This window comes from Melozone crissalis, unplaced genomic scaffold (assembly GCF_028551555.1).
Source record: "Melozone crissalis strain CALT ecotype California unplaced genomic scaffold, PUWL_Pcris_2 ptg000038l_1, whole genome shotgun sequence".
Taxonomy (NCBI): Eukaryota; Metazoa; Chordata; class Aves; order Passeriformes; family Passerellidae; genus Melozone; species Melozone crissalis.
Window position 1 is genome coordinate 4,542,849 of NW_026535816.1, and position 17,325 is coordinate 4,560,173.

Below are 17,325 nucleotides of genomic sequence, written 5' to 3' on the forward strand. Positions count from 1 at the left end.
ATGACTGCATGGTAAAATCAAGCAGCTGTCAACATGAACAAAAACTTCTCAGGCCTTGTGGGCCTTTAACATGAGGAGGAATCCCAGTAATTCCAGTATTTTAGTGGAAAATGTGCCTCCCTTACAATTCCACTGGAGTGAGGTGATCTCCAGGAGGTCAGGCTGCCCTGCACCACATGGCCTCCAAACTGCTGCACCGTGGTGTGAGTACAAGCTGTGCCGAGTTACTCATGCCAAGACAAAAATAAATACATGCATACATCCTCATACTCTTCACCAGTATGAGTTCTTGAAACTCTACCAATCCGTCTATCATAGCAGATGGGAAGACTGTAATTCATAGTATTTATTTTTGCCCTAACTTTGTCAGAGCCATACAAAAAAAAACCAACAAAAAACCAGGAGGCAGCACTGGATATTCATGCTTGACAACCGATGAAACCGGGAGCCAGAAAAAAACTTCAGCTGATTCTGCTGAAGCCTCCAGGCTCCCTGCCCTCGAATGATCTCTCCCAACTTCAGTTTCTGAAGTTGAGCTGGTGGCTTCTGTGAGCTGAGATCCAGGAGATTTCTGCTCCTGACAAGCATGAGACTTAATGGCCTGCAAATCTGCCGTTGTAAGATACCACCTTCCACTTCGGCAGTGCAGACTCCTGTTGTGAGAGGGAATTAAACACCCACTCACCCCAAGAGCAGCAGAGATTCAGAACTACTTGAAAATACCAGAATGGAACAGAGCTAAGAGACACGGCAGGAAATGATTCCAAAGTTAAAAACCTTCTGAGAGAAAGGCAGGGTCTTTGATGGCAGTAAGCAATAAATAAGTAGATAAATAAATTGAATCCTCTATCTTGGCTGACAGCTAAGGACTACCAAGATAATACTGAGTGTATTCTGACCATTTAGAATGATGGATTAGAAGAAATGCTGCATGTGTTCTAATGGAAAAAGTTAAAGGTTTGATGCCTGGAAGAGAGAGGACACCTCACAGGTGAAGCCAGTTCCAGTAATGCCCCTGTGCCACAGTGCAAACCCAACAGCTTCCAGGAACTTGTTTCACACTTTGTTTTTTCTTTTTTTGTTTCTTGCTGTCTTTAAGCTACAACTTCCTTGGCATGAGGCAATCCAGGCAGCATTCCCCCACATCCCCACTTGTGACACGAGGCAAAGCCCCAGCAGCAGTGGCTCTGGGTGACATTTTCCCCAAGCTGGGAACACTCACTTTTTGCATCTATAAGTCTTTCTCGTGGCGCGGTGTCAGAAGAAGAGAGCTGCTCCTTCACTTTGGCAATGTCTTTAGGATGGAGATAATCAAATAAACTTTGACCAATCAAATCATTCTGTAGAGATTGAACATTCAGTCAAAAAGTAAAATAATGGCTCAGTATGTTTTCTTCATTTTAGCATCCAGTATGAACAATCCTTTTACACATAGGTGTAACCAAGGAATACCAAACATCCAGATCCCCTCATTGCAGGGGGTTTGGACTGGATGACCTTTAAAGGGTCCCTTCCAAACAATTTTATTACTCTATGATTTGATGGAAGGTTTTCTCTGTGTATTGAAGTTATGACTACATTACACAGTAATTCCTGTCATCATTTTCAGTAAGAGTTTTGCAGAATTGGCATGCTCAATTCCCCCCCCACCAAATATTCTGGTTTCTATTAAGTCTTACTTCTTCTACCACACATTTGAATGAAAAAAAAAAAATCCTAATTGCAAATGTTCTCTTTCATTATTTACATATGAATTTAGTATACACCTAACTAAATGCTGGCTGAGGAAAACTTTTGAAGCAAATACAGGTTTAAATTTGATGAGGAGTGCAGATCACAGAAAGAATGAAGATTATTTACACAATACATGGACCAACTTAAGCCTTATGTTGAGCATATATTAAAAACCTGGCTTTGATATAACTGCTTTCCAGTTTCCATCAGTAAGCATGCAAGCAAAACCAGAACAGATAGAAAGAAAACTAAGCTGAAAAATCCATGTGATGCTACTGGAAAAACCCCAGACTGATGTTTCAATCTTTGCTTGCACTCCCAATTAGGTAATGCTTTTGCAAGCCTCAGGGTAAATCCTTGAGCAGAATGCCTCAATCAGTGAATTAAATTTAGTTCCTTTTCACCTCTTGCTTTGAATGGAAACCAGAAAATCTTCTCTAATGACATGGCAGAGAAAAGCTCTCTCTTTGCAGCACCTCTCAGCTTTCAAGACAGACTCTTCTCATCCCTACCCCCCAGATAAAGGCATAACCATCAAAAACCTCTCACATCTTTTAAGCCCTAATGTACTTAAAATGGAAAGGAATACCTGACTGTAGTTGAGGATCTTGAAGACAGATTCTGAAACAAACAGTATCTTTCCTCTGTCACAGCCCACCACAAAAAGGAATCCATCTGCTGCCTAATTGGGGGGGAAAGTGAAATCCCAAGTTATACATCCACATTGCATTGCTATAACCTTTAAAAGCACTTTGTGTACAGCAGAAATTCTACACTAGGAGAGCTGTCTTAACATTTAGAGGTAACTGAGTCAACAGGAAAAAATGTGAATTACAATGAAGGGTTTTTTGCATCTGCAAACATTTTTTTGGCACGATTCTGGGCATTGTGCCCAGAATGTAAAATAACTTTTAGGAGAAGAAAGAACCCATGTCTTGCCCAATAATATTAGGATTATGTTTAATAGTGCCTTAAAATTAAAATGTTATTTTAACTGTACTTAAAAAAGCTCCTCTTTTAGAAACCAACTATAACCTGGATGTTTATTTCTGTGCCTGGAGGCAAGTCATTCCTATTTGCAAAGTACTGTCTTTTAGTCACACACAAGCATGCAGGAATAGGCCCCAATTATGTATCTTCAGAGTCACAATGCTGCAGAAATTAAATTCTACATATACTGCACCTGGACACTGCAGTGCTTCAACAATTACACAGCCACTAGATAAGCTGAACTACTGACTACTGAGAGAAGAGAGAAGCTCCCCACACTATAAAAGCAGTGTAACAGCAGGCAGCCAGACACACCAAGTCCTGTTACATCAGTAACCTCAATAAAAAGGTGTTCATTGAATCACTGTACGCTGAAAATCATGGCAAGGTAACCCAGGGCAGCAAGTCTGCAAGAAAACTATTCATGTGGTTTGTACATGTAAATAACTGAATATTCCAATGGCTCCCATCTAAATCCCCCTCTTCAACCTTCCTGCTTAAATTAAGAAATGCTAGTCATCATTAAACTCACTGACTCTGTGAAGTAGGCTCCAGATTTCTTAATTATCCTCCATAATCAAAACATTTTTAAGCTGACAGACAAGGCAGAAAAATACTGGCGGTGGGCTTTGGGAGAGCTACAGTCACAGATATTAATATCTCTTAATTAAAAGTTGGAACATACCCTGAGAATAAGGTGTTTTAATTCATCATCTGATAGAAAAGCAGGCTTGTAGTTTGCTTCTGTATATGGGTTTGTAGCACCTAAAGAAAACAAACAAACAATTCCCACATCACCAACATTACACACTTAAATGAGCAATCTTCCTTTGGCTCCTTCTTAGGCTGCTGCTCATTGCAGGAGTTCTTCAAAATGAATTTTTTTTTGGTTTTACTATCACCATGAGCTCTGTTGGTATTAACTTAAAAAAGGGTGAAGCTTTTTTTGCTAAGACACAAGTGCTGCATTAGAAATGCAAATTAAATGCCTCTGAGATATAAAAGTATTCCTTGACATATTTTTGAACCCAAAGGCTGTCCTTGATTTATGGCCTGGTCTCAGAATTAGAAATTATAACAATAAGATACCATAGAATAAAAACATTCAAACTATTTCTTCTCCTTATAACTCAGTAAAACATGACAAGGTTATGTAAACAAATCATGACTGAGGAATTTACACATCAATTCTCTCATTCCAAGCTAAAGATAAAACCCAGCATTACAATGACATCATCTTACAATGCCAAAACCCCAAAACTGGCAACAAACGAGGCAGCTATTTATTAAGGAGTAATTCTTCTCATTCTGTTCTCTTCATAAAGGCAGAGGAGAGTCAAATTAGTAACCACTGAAGTGTTATAAACTATTAACCTCATCAAATGGCAGTGGCAGGAGAGTTAAGCCTTCCAAAACTGTGAGGCTAGATATGACTGAAGGCACCAGCTCTCCTAGAAATACAACAATCACCAGGATCTTTTTTACCATTAGCTGCATCCCTTTTTTCTTCTCACTAATGCATTTCTTGAAGGCTTAAAGCTTTTAACATCACCACCAATTGTACTGATTCAGTCACGTGAAGCTTTAGGAACACACAGCGATTTCTCACAACCTCAACTCTTCCAAACCTGTGTGTTCCCTTCAAGTGCTTGCAACAGAAACTGGTCAAAAAGACCAAAATTAAGTTTTCAAAGTACTCCCTATTTTTTCACACAGAGCTAAAGGTACAAACACAAAACCTTACAAGTCCTGTGGGAACATCATACCTAAAATCTAACCTCTCTATCCAACAACCTGGTACATTGCCTGCTTAGAGCAGTGCTCAGGACTGCACCAGAATCAGCTGTGCACTGCCCTTAAGCTCTTTGTTCCCTCTCCCCACCTGCCCCAGCTGCCTTGGTGCTGTGGAGTCTGGCAGTAGTGATCAATGGATGGAAAATTATTCTTTTCTCATCCCCAGGTTCCCCCAGTCACATCAGGGTATTTACTGGACCATGAACTAGTAAGCTGTGAATGAAAACTGAGCATCAGATGCTAAGAGAAGGGAGGAATTCTCCCAAAATGAATTAATATTTTATTTGTGGGGACCCTCATGGCAGGGAGGAATGATGAATCTGACTCCATGTTCTCAGAAGGCTAATTTATTATTTTGTGATACTATATTATATTAAAGAATACTAAACTATACTATATTAAGAATATAGAAAGAACTCTCCAGAGCCCCGACACAGCTCAGCACTCATTGGCCAGAGTCAAAACAACTCACAGCAGAATCCAATGAAACAATCACCTGTGGTAAACAATCTCCAAACACATTCCACGTGAGCAAAACACAGGAGAAACAATCAGATAATTATTGTTTTCCTTTTCTCTGAGGCTTCTCGGCTTCCCAGGAGTAAAATCCTGGGCGAAGGGAGAATGTGAATGTGACAAATTAAGTTACTCCTTCTGGGCAAAAAAGGGAGAGGAAAAGCGTGGCTTTGGGGAAATGCCACTTGGAATGGCCCTGCAGCCCCAGGCAACTCACCACGAAGTGTTTTCATGTGCTGGACAGCCATCCTGAGCACGGTGAGCTTGTCCAGCTTGCGGGACATGGCGTTGCACGTGGGCACCAGCGAGGCCAGCTCGTCGATGAAGCTGTTCATCTTATCCCTGCGCCGCTTCTCGATCTGGCTGTGAGCCTCCCTGCACACACACACAGCAGGGCACGTCAGGCACGTGGGGCAATGGCCAAAGCAGCCTCCTCAGGGTGAAGGAGCCACCCTCATCCCCATGGAAAGGACAGCAGACACTCTTCAGATATTTAATGTATGTGAAATACAAGGGGCAATGCCCAAAGCAACCTCCTCAGAGTGAGGGAGCCACCCTCATCCTCATGGAAAGGACAGCAGACACTCTTCAGGTATCTGATGTACGTGAAACACAAAGGGCAATGCCCAAAGCAACCTCCTCAGAGTGAGGGAGCAACTCTTATCCCCATGGAAAGGACAGCAGACACTCTTCGGACATTTGATGTACATGAATCACAAGGAGCAATGCCCAAAGCAACCTCCTCAGGGTGAGGGAGCCACCCTGTTATCCTCACAGAAAGGACAGCAGACACTCTTGAGGAATTTTCCAAGGTAGAAATCCATTAGGATTTGGGTAGAATGTACAGCTTTAAGTAGCTTGCTGTGTAGTCTAGCTGCAAAAAGCCTAGGATCAGAGAAACTGCTTCAGTGAAAGACAGAGATAAGGAGGGGGAGAAGAGGGTGATAGAGCGAGACAGAGACTGCTGTGAGAGCAGGTCAACTTGACCTAGGAATTCTTTCTGATAAAGAAGAACTAGTGGCAAATGTCACATGAAATTTGTGAAAATGAATATGCATGAACCTATTGTGAAACTGTATGCATATGTATCTGAGAGGGGGATAAAAAGGGACCTGAAGTTCCCAGAGGTACACATGTCTTTTAAGGAGAGCAATCTCTGCATGCATCCAGTGATGTGATAAACATACCGGCTTTACAACTTTCACAAACTTGTGGGGTTTTGTTTATCTCTGCAAAACACTCTTCAGATATTTGATGTACATGAAACACAAGGAGCAATGCCCAAAGCAACCTCCTGAGGGTGAGGGAGCCACTCTATTATCGCCATGGAAAGGGCAGCAGACACTCTTCAGATATTTGATGTATGTGAAATAAAAGGGGCAATGCCCAAAGCAACCGCCTCAGGGTGAGGGAGCCACTCTGTTATCCTCATGGAAAGGACAGCAGACACTCTTCAGATATTTGAGACACTCTTCAGATATTTGTTGTGAATTCTTGGAGTGAAGAACAGTTATAAGCAACGGGAAAGGTTGCAGCACAAGCTCGTGGTTTGCCAGAAAACACACCCAGTGTTGGTCAGGTTTATATTTTCCCATGTTAAGATTCACTGCTAACACTTTCATAACCCACTATGGAGTCTGAAAGAAGAATGATGAAGAATGCAACTTTACCAGAAACATATCTGGCTTCAATCCCAACAGCAATGAGGTGACTACAACCAAGTTACTCACCAGATTAGTTTTTTCACTCTATGCAAACTTAATGAAAAATGTCAACAGCGCAAAGATATGGAAAAATAAGGGAAGGTCAAAGCTAGAAAAAGATATTTGCAGAAGAAACATGCACAAATAATTCATACATGGCAAAAAGAGAGAGACAATTCTTTTAAATGTATTTATTTAGAGCATTACCTTGCATTTTTTATCCTGCCTTGCTGGTCTGCATACTCCAATCTGTAGAGAAATGACATCACAAAGTTACAATGTTGAAAGCCCTCAACCCAACTCTTTTACTGCATCTCACATCCTACTGATCCTCATTAGCATCAGGTTTTTTTAGCATTTGAATGTTTATTTAACCTTTCTACAGCAAAGATCAGTGTCTGTAACATTGCACCTCAGACTTGGGGGTGTTTTAGCTTGTCTGCTCCATGTTGTTTAAACTAAGGTTGTTTAGATTATTGCTTCATCCCAACAAAGCAATACTTTGGGACCACAGTGACACTGAGAACAGGCATCCACAGTCAGGATCCTGTGTCAGAACTGTGGAACTGAGATTTCAGTGACTGTATCAACAGTACCTGCCATGTTGGTCATCTTTATCTGTATCCATACCTTCCCTGCAGAAACAGAACAAAGCAACACATCACAAATTCAGCAGGACTGGCAGAACTGTTATCCAACCACCATAAAGTCAGAATCAAGTATTCCTGCCACCTCTAAATCACAAATACAAAAATAGGAGTATAAAAACAACAACCTGGAAGGACTAAGGAAGCTGTGTGGTTTTTGCAACATTAAAACATTTTCTTAAATTAGTTGTGTCTCCTTCAGAACTCACTAAATGGCACAGTTTGATGTGTTTGACAGTAAAACATGCTGCAGTTCAAAGATATCATCTGTTACAAAAATGTTTTTCAGTTAACTACAGGAGGGGGAAAAAACCCAACCTTGTGCAGATGGTCTCAGAATTATGCCTTTATGTTCTACAGCTCAGTTTGCCTTATAGTAGTTGATTTTGGGGTAGAAAATGGTAACAACCTAAATTAACACACCACTGGAGATGGCCAAATGCAAGGAGAGAATAAAAGTCTGTTTGAAACTAACCAGGCACACTGGAAATTAGTACAACTTTCAGTGTAGATACATGGTTTGCTTTTGTTTCAACATAAAGGAAAGAAGGAGGCATGAAGAATAGAAACAATCCCCTTCATTACATTCAATATTGTAGCCACATGTGTACAGAAGAGGAGAGTATAAAAGTTTTCATAGCTGCACTTGGTAGAAAAAGCTAAATGCTCATGACTACACATCTTTTTTTAGACAGAATAATTAGGAAGAGAATGTTTTGGTTTACATAAACTGTGCTCACATGGACATTCCTAGGCCTGCTCATTCTGGTTTCATTTCTACCTGTGAATTTTAGGTCTATGGAAAGGAAAAAACACTGGGCATCTTTTTCAAGTGAAACCAACGACTAAAATATTTATACTTACTCAAAAGGAAAGCCATCGAGTCTGAAAAGAAAGAAAAATAAAGTACACCATATATAGGAAATAAGAACAATGTCTTACATTTTCTGCTGAAAGTCTCAAGCTAATTCAGATTCTACTTGAAATGAAAAGCACAATGAAAACAGGACAATAGCAGTGAGCACTTTCTAAAGAAACAAGCTTGTTCAAATTAATCTACTTTCCGAAAGAATAATTCTGCTTTTTCAGAAAAGAGAGCATAGTTCATGGCACTTAATGTGAAAAACTAATAAAATAACTAACCTAAATTATGTTATGCAAATCATTGAGATATTGTTTCATCTTCAGAAAGGAAAGATCTGTGCTTTATGCGTGTTGTCCTTGTGGTTAGATAAATGGGATTTCAGAGGACTCTAAGGCCAGAAATAAAACATAAAAATAAAAATAAAGTATCCCAAGTTTCTCAGGTTTTGATTCTTGCCCAGCAGGACAGATGGACAATTTTGCTTTAGTCTAAAGTCCCAAGCTGAACTTTATACAGACTTTATGACATCACAAGGGAATTAAACAGAATTTCTACATGCAAACTAACTGCTGGCATCACTTCAAGACTGTAAAGTGACCTGAAATACCACTGAGCTTTAGCATGATAAGAGGCTATGTTTTATAAAAGCCTTATGAAAAAGTCTTTTCATCTCAGCCAATAACATACTAGTTATTCCTGTTCAACACTGGAGACGAGCCCTCTTAAAAACAAACATGGTAGCCTTTCATTTTAGTGCAGTATTATTCATTTTAGTGCAGCATTATTCACTGCACTCTTATATAAATTATCGTTGTGAGTAGTTTTAAAATAATATTAATAATAATGCTAAATATTTTCTTCATCTCCCAGTGCGCACACCTGAGCTCTTGTCTTAGCCACTGACTGCTGATGCTCACCATTTACCAGCCACCATTTACCACCTTTAGCTCTGGGATGTTTGTGTGTAAAAACCCCCAGAAAGCCAAATCTACAACAGGCACAAGGTAAGTTATTAATGCAGCAGGGTAGTTTATTTTCTCATCATGTAATATTTCAATGGACAGCATGAATCCCAGGCAAAATCCACTGTTCATAGTCCTGTGCATGAAGCCTTGGACCACAGCATTTGACAGCTGTAAGCTGGGCAGGGATTTTCCTGGAGCAGGCGCAGCAGAAAGAACTGAAAAGCTGTTGTGGAGAGCTGAAATTGCAGCTGATGACTCCTCTTGCTTGTATTCCAGAGGTGAGCAAAGAACCACCCTAAACCACTGGTTCTGCCTCCCTTATCCCCTGGCCTCACTGGTACAGGAAGCACCAAACTGGGCACTTGGATAATTGATGTAATAAAATCATTAACAGGTAGCAGAAGTTGAATAGCAGCATTTCTGAACATTTGCCCATACATACACATAAAAGGAGGGGTCAAGGCAGCCCCCCTGAAGTTCTGCTTTCCAAGAGGAATATTCAGTAGCCACCATTTACTTTGCAACACAAAATGAACTATGGTATGACTATGTGACAAGCAGTGGTGTGTGGTGTGTGACTACAAAATAAGTAAACTTATTTTACTGAGGATTCAAGGAAACAGTTTTCACACATTTTAAAAAATGCACACAAAACCTAAAGGGCAGAATTATACCTTACAAGAACAAGCTGTCTTTTGGAAAAGAGGACTTGAGTAATGCTTCCTACCCAGAGGAATAAAAATGGAGAAATCCTTTCTAGAGAAGAGGAAGGTGGTAGGACTGAGGCTGTTCACTCAATTTTGTAGTACTCAATTCGACTAGAGGGACACATGTGCTTTTCAGGGAAACTAAAGGCACTTCAGAGAGGTATTTAAATATTTTGTGCCTAAGTTCTCCTAAAAAGAATCTAATTCTTAATTGTGATGCTCAGCACGGATTAAAAATTCTGCTCCTCCTCGTAAAAAGAGCTGCCAACAATCCAAAGGCCCTCAGCAATAAAATCTGTGCTAAGTTACATAAAAATGGACTCTGTGGCTGGATGAATGAATAATGGATGTGGGCACTCACAAGTTCCCCTGCAGCCACACTTTGTGAAGTTACAATGCAGAGGAGGCTTGCACAGGCACTTGCACTAAGTAGGTTGCTCTTGCTGCTCCCATTACAGGTCTGGGCGTTTGGCAAACTCTGCTGTGGCCTTCACTGTTCTACAGCAGAGGTGGTGGGAATTCCTTCTACAGCTCAGAGCCTCTACAAGATTAAACCACTTGATTAAAAGGAAGACAGCTCTAATGCCTCAAACCAGAGACTATTCTGATTCATTTTCAAATGAGAGACCAAAATAGCTCCATCAGGTAAAGGCTGGCAGCACACTGATAGGAACTGACTAAATAGGCAAAAAATAGGTGAAAAGGAACTATTCCTAGTTTTGCTTCCACTTTTCAATAAATTTATTATTTTCCCCTTCTGTTAGTCAGACATTGTACTTCCTATGTAAATGGTCAATATATAACCAACCTTCACACAGTACATTTCATCAGTGCTAATTCCATTCCCTCACCAGCCAGAAGTTTTTCTCCTCAGCTTTACCCCATTTGATAGCCCTCAATTCTAGCTGCACTGGGATGACAGCTTTATTATTATTATTATTAAATAATGAACTTGGCTCTTAGTGCACAGTAGCTCTCTTCTTTATTAAAACCTTTAAAGCAGGTTGTAAAGCAGAGGTTATTTAAAAACTGCTATAAACATTTCTATAGTCTTCCCCACTGTATTGTTGTGTTACCACCTCCTTTTAGCAGTGCTAAATCAAGAGAAATCCAACTTACTGATAATCAGTTGAGCTTCCCTTTCTTTTCCTATTACAGTCCATTCCTGAAGTGCTAAGGGAACTGGAGATCAAGTCAGCAGGGTCTGGTGACATAAAGTCACTAATTGTAGAAGATATGTCCATCCTTTGGTCTGCCATTGGACTGTCTAACATTAGGGAAGAAATAAAAAACAACCCCCCAACCAAAAGCACTGCATTAATATAAGGAGACATATATATATTTTTAACCAAAAAAGTTATCTCAAACTTAGCATTCTTAAAAAACTGTAATAATCACTTTCTATTTTTCCCTCTTGCTGTAAAAATAACAGGTAATTTCTCCTTTCCCAGTTACTGCTCTATGGAGTATTGCACACAAGCCATGACCATTCTCCAAACACATTATGGAGCACAATTGTTTTTCAAGATTTGTCAGAATGATCTTGGCTTACTCTTATGTTACCTGCCCACCCAATTGCTTCTTCCTAACAGGAATATTTCTGACACTTGTTTTAATGTGTCTCTGCATTTGAAGATCATATCAGAGCTCACCAACTTTTAAAGCTCCATTTCCACTGAATTCAGAACATTTCCATAGAAATGAACACCTCTGCACAGCAGACTCCACAAATAAACATACTAGAACCCAATGGTGGTCACAGAAGTCTAGTTAAAGATAGAAATTAATCTAATTGGCTTTTTAATCCTCTAGACTGCAAGTAATTCAAATCTTCACTATTTAATCCACTAGACTGCAAATAATTACACTGTTGGAAGGAACCCTGTGGAAAGTTCCCTGCTAAATAGCATCAGCTGTGAAAGAGAGGAGGTTTTACCTGAAGGTCTGTCTTGGAAGCCTGAATCCACTTGGGCAAAGATGATGATGCTCAGCCCAAAGCAGCTGATAACCTTAGAACTCTTCCATGCCTCATGTTCTGTTGGTCAAATACCTTCAAAAACCTGAATGGGAGGAAAAACCAGCAAGCTTAAAAAACACCTTAAAAACAATTAGTTTAGTCACAGTTTACAAAAGCAATAGATGTTTCCAGCTCAGGGATCAAATACTCCTTTCCTTACAAGGTGCAGAAGCTTTATCCATCCATCCAAAGGGTTACCTGTTGGGATGTGCCACTCCTAACATCCTGTCAACATGATCACACTGCAACCAACTCTGCTGAAGCATGTATGAAGACATGATATAAGTTGTTAGCCAAAAAAAACCTAAAGTTGCTTGTTATCATTTTCTTCAGCTCTGCCAGAACAGCAAATTCAGAATTTCTCAAGCTTAAATTATCTAAATATCTGCTCCTGGCACTGTAAGATCAGGCAAGTCACTGTCGTGGTACCACCAGCTACTGAGGGGAGGATCACTGTGGCTGAGGGCTCACTGTCCATCCCACCCAACAACTCCTCTGTGGTCCTTTCCCAAATAAATAACCCAACCCCTTTTCCATTTCTGACAATGTGTGGACATACTGCTGGAGGCACAGTAAGAGGCCACTGGCACCAGAACTGACCAAAGCTAAATCAGCACAAATTGAAGTCAAATTAAATGAAATGCCATTGAATCCATAGCCACATTTGTTTTGCAAGGCTCTCATTCAGACCCATAGCTATTTTCCCAGCCGTCTGCTTTGTCTCTCTTAGCCCAACAGCTACAGACTCAATGGTGTTGCCGTGGTGGATGAGGTTGCTGCATCTCAATTTACCAGTTAAACCAGTCACTGGCTATTTATCTGTGCTAGGTTCAGACCCAAACCCATTCTCTTCAGTCTCAGCTGATGTGCAGAAATTAGTCATAGCTAAACTCAGTGCGTTTCTGAGCACCTCTCTGTGTGAGGGTGCAGGCTGAACTCACACTTCACTGCATTAGGAAACTTCATGGACCACCTGTGATGACCTCAGACAGAAGGCTGGGATGAGCTGGAATGAACAAAGAAAAAAAGGGGTGGAGGAAAAAGGGTTTGTAAGTTCACCCCAGTTCTCCCTCTTTAAGAATGCCTGCAATAGTCAGCATTTTAGCTTCAGAACCAGAACACTGCACAAGTCACCATGCACTAATGCAAAAACCAAACTGTTGTTCATCTCAAACAAAAATTTCATATCAGTTTTATATTAAAAAAATTTAAATCAAGTATCCATCCAGCTTTGCTATTTTATACCTGTCTATATTTGATAGTTCCATTCAGCTATTTTAAGCGTCTTGACCATTTGAGCAGAAAAAAATACATAAAGAGCAGAATTCTCAGTTTAATTTTCAGCCAGCCTTTTCTCTACCATGTCCCAAATGCTCACCCAGTCCTAACAATCACAGTCCTACATTTTAGCATCACAGGAGTTAAGAACTATGCATGTCTCTTGAAATGAGTTTTAAAGTTTAGAAGATGTCAACTCAATGATCAGAGCAAAAATCAGCATGCCCCACTAAACAGTGAACAGTTCAGAGAAATGTTTTTTCACAAAGCTTTCTTAAAATTCTAGGAAATTGAATATTTCTGTCTTTTCAGCCTCCACCTGCTGGATGTTCAATGCCTAAAAAAAATTCTCTCTGAGGAGAACCACAAAAGTTACCCATATATCTAAGCAAAGTTCAAATCTTCCATTTATGATGCCAAACTTCTTGCCAAAGTACTCTAAGGACCTACTTGATAAAAATGCCATGGAGTCTACTTCCTGACTGAATTCTCCTACAGAGGAGAATCAAATGCTATTTTGTCACCGTATCCACGACAGTTTGTCTCCACAGTAGTTTGGGACTCCTTGGGATTCCCTTTCCTTGCATTTCCTCTTCCTCTGATCCCTTGAAACAAGGCTAATGAGACAGCAAAAATAAATCCTACTGTTAGTCCCTTAAAAAAAAAAGTGAGATGGCACGTGACCAGCTTAATCACGCAGCAAAGCCGATCACGAGTACACAAACACCTCTGAGCAAATCAAGGTCACTGCCAAAGTAGGTCAGCTCATGAGCCAAGCCCCCAGCCAGAGTCAGCACCTCTTTCCACCAGCTCTGGTCCCCCAGGCAAGAGGCAGCCGTGCCCCAGGCACGCAGGGATTTGTTCTGAGAGAAATGCAATTCGTAACTTCATCAATCACGAGCGCCTCGGATCTCGGAGCGCGCTTTCGCAACGACAGAGGAAAACCGTGGCGTGGTTTCCTGAAGAAGTCATTGAAAAGATACTCACTGTCCCTGTGGGGGATGACTGAACCAAAAACAGCCCCAGAAAGGAAACCATCCACTTCCCTTCACAGCGGCAGTCCATTGCTGCAGTTAAGTGCCACAGCACAAGCTGGTACAAAACAGAAGAAGAGGTTCTTCATCTTCCCTGCTGCTGGAGGCTCTCTCACACTTGCACTCAGTGCTGGGGAGGTTTCAGCTCAGCAGCACGAGGGCTCCAAGGGTGCCCAGGATGATCCCAAGATGCAGACCAGCATCCATGGGCTCAATGCTGCAAGTAACATCAGAGCCTTTGTGTCCGTGCTCACAGGGGTCGGAGGATGAGGGAAGAGACGAAGATCTGACTCCATGTTTCAGAGGGCTGATTTATTATTTTATGATATATATTATATTAAAGCTATACTAAAAGAACAGAAGAAAGGATTTCATCAGAAGGTTAGCTAAGAATAGAAAAAGAAAGAATGAATAACAAAGGTTTGTGTCTCGGACAGAGAGTCCGAGCCAGCTGACTGTGATTGGCCATTAATTAGCAACAACCACATGAGACCAATCACAGATGCACTTGTTGCATTCCACAGCAGCAGATAACCATTGTTCACATTTTGTTCTTGAAGCTTCTCAACTTCTCAGGAGAAAAAATCCTAAAGAAGGGATTTTTCATAAAATATGACTACAAGCCTTTATTATGGAATACTCCATGGGAATCACAGGAAGATCTCTGAAGTGAAGCAGGGTAGTTCTCTTTGCCCTCAGTACTTGAGGAATACTCAGGTGAGAATATTTCCTACCTTCCCAAGATATTGATACTGTTTGGTTTTAATGGCACCCTAACACCATTTCCAATCACTCTGCACTTCCAGAAAAAGTGGCTTCCTCTCACATGCAGATGCATCTCACCACACTCTGGGGTGCAAAGAAGGGATTTTACCCTGCTGTGTTTGTTGAGGTCACCCTTTCACCACTGAGTCCTCAGCATGCCCCTCTGTTGGAATCCTGAACACTGAGAATTTTAAACTTTGTGTGCTGAAAGGCACAGACCCACCAGAGAACACTGCGTTTGACCTGAGGCCATGGAGAAGGCTTCCAAAATTGATTGGTAGCACTGGGATTATGGGTGTGTAGTTGGTTAGAAGTGTGTAATATCACAGGGTGGAAAACTTAGAGTTTGGGGTTTCAGAATATAGAAATAAATATGAAGCAAGATGGAGGCTTTAGGGTGGAGGCAGGCTGTTCTTCCTCCTTCTTCTCCATGGGTTTGGGTGACATTTTGTAATTGGGCAGAAAAGTCCCCATTGCAGCTCTGTGGGATCAGTTATTGGGTTAAAAGGGGAAATAATCCAGGTGTCAGTTCTCAATTGGATAATTTAGTCTTAAAAGCCCTTGGAACAAGAGATTGTTGGCCATTTTGTGCCTTCTAATGAAAAGCTGCTGAAATCACAGCAGTGAGACTGTTTCACTGATAAGAAATAATAACCACCTGAGTCCCAACATGAAATGCCATCTCAAGTGCCTTCAGTCCATACCCATCGGTCCCTGGCAGCCTGTGATTCACATCTGAGTTTTGGAACTCCTCCTGACATCATGTTTGGAGCCTGACCACCCAGCCAGAGCTGCTCCAGCCTCCTGCAGCCCCTCACCACAGGGACAGAGGCACAGCCCTCAGCTGCCCAAGAGACCCCTTTTCCAACTTCCTAAACAAAAAGCAGCAGGCTGGAGGGAGGCAGCCCATGAATTTTAGCCAGCCACAAAGCTAAAAGGCAAGTAATTTTGACATGGAGAGGAAAAAGTCTCCAATAAACAGAAGAAAAACTCCACGTGCAGTTTCTCAGCAGATCAATCTGTCCAGGTACACTCCCACACCAAAAGCATCTGCTCATCAGCAGAGTCTGAGACAAGGCAGAACAGGCACATCATGGCATCCCCTACAGCCCTTCAGGCTCTCTCAGTGCTGATGGAGACACACAACAATGCATTTTATCTTGTTCCCACAACACCGAGACTCTCAGACCAAGAGGGGTCTTGGTTCCTATTTTATGAGGGAAAGTACCTCAGCCTTTACTTCCAGCTACTTTAACAAAGGACTCCTCATTGCCTGAAAACCAGGAATGAGTGCTAACTAAAATAACTTCCTCTTGCACAAGGGAGCTCCGAACTAGCCTAGTGTCTCAGCAGCACTCAGTAAATGGGAAGGATCACTTCCCCAGCCTGCTGGCAGCACAACCCCTGACACAATCCAGGAGGCTCTTGGCCCTCTTTGCTGCAAGGGCACCCTTGCAGCCTCATGAACCATCAATATCTTTTCTGCCAAGCTCTTTTCCAGCTATCCAGTCCCTAATCTGTACTGAGACATGGGTTTTTTCCTCCCCAGGTGCAGGACTTGGCATTTCTCTTTGTTAACTTCCTAAGTTCTTTCTAAGATTTTTGGTGAGCCTTTTCTCTGGTCTGTAGAGATCCCCTACATGGTAGCACACTCATGTGGTGTCTCAGACACCCCTCCCAGGCTTGCATTTGTCTGCAGCTCTAAGTACAAAATTTCAGACAGCATGGAAGAAAAGGAAAACAGGCTGGTTCTGGAAAGAGAACCCAAAAGAATTTAAAAACCTCCAAAAATCCTAGCTCATGCTCTTTCCTCAGTGAAGCAGACAAATATGTGTTTCAGGGTGGTGTAGTCACATGGGAAGGCCTTGTGGATAGAAGTATGGATCACCTTCAAAGAAGAAAAGGAAAAATGGATCAAAACCAAAGCCAACCCATGTCACCTCCACGAATCAAACCTGTTTAGACCAGCTGTGCTAAGTATTAGTATTGTTCATTAAGTATTTCCCTCCTTAACAGGGGACTGGGATATACCTGTAGTGACAGAGCTCAAGGTCTAGCTTAAAATTCTACAGAACAGCCACTGGAGACACCATCAGAGCCAGCATCCTGATTATCCACTGACTCTCAGTGGAGATTCCATCAGAACCAGCATCCTGATTATCCAGCTGACCCTCACTGGAGACACCATCAGAGACACCATCAGCATCCTGATTATCCACTGACCCTCACTGGAGACTCCATCAGAACCAGCATCCTGATTATCCACTGACCCTCACTGGAGATTCCATCAGAACCAGCATCCTGATTATC

The 17,325-nt window shown here is 41.5% G+C and overlaps 1 protein-coding gene across 8 annotated transcripts in view; it reads right to left on the minus strand.

Annotated features, from left to right (window-relative positions):
* The window catches only part of BMAL1 (basic helix-loop-helix ARNT like 1), a 51,755-nt gene that overhangs the window by 15,201 nt on the left and 19,229 nt on the right, over positions 1-17,325 (minus strand). For 4 of the 8 annotated variants that reach the window (XM_054283625.1, XM_054283620.1, XM_054283622.1 and 1 more), the window contains exons 2-10: positions 11,858-11,981; positions 11,041-11,188; positions 8,249-8,269; positions 7,334-7,372; positions 6,945-6,986; positions 5,252-5,409; positions 3,410-3,489; positions 2,324-2,416; positions 1,223-1,340 (exon numbers count right to left, since the gene is read on the minus strand). In XM_054283625.1, coding sequence (XP_054139600.1) covers positions 1,223-1,340; positions 2,324-2,416; positions 3,410-3,489; positions 5,252-5,409; positions 6,945-6,986; positions 7,334-7,372; positions 8,249-8,269; positions 11,041-11,180 — 691 coding nt within the window. In that variant the 5' untranslated portion in view covers positions 11,181-11,188; positions 11,858-11,981. Of the gene's footprint in view, positions 1-1,222; positions 1,341-2,323; positions 2,417-3,409; positions 3,490-5,251; positions 5,410-6,944; positions 6,987-7,333; positions 7,373-8,248; positions 8,270-11,040; positions 11,189-11,857; positions 11,982-12,879; positions 12,952-17,325 lie in introns of those variants that run through there. The other 4 variants (XM_054283627.1, XM_054283626.1, XM_054283623.1 and 1 more) reach the window with 3 other exon arrangements.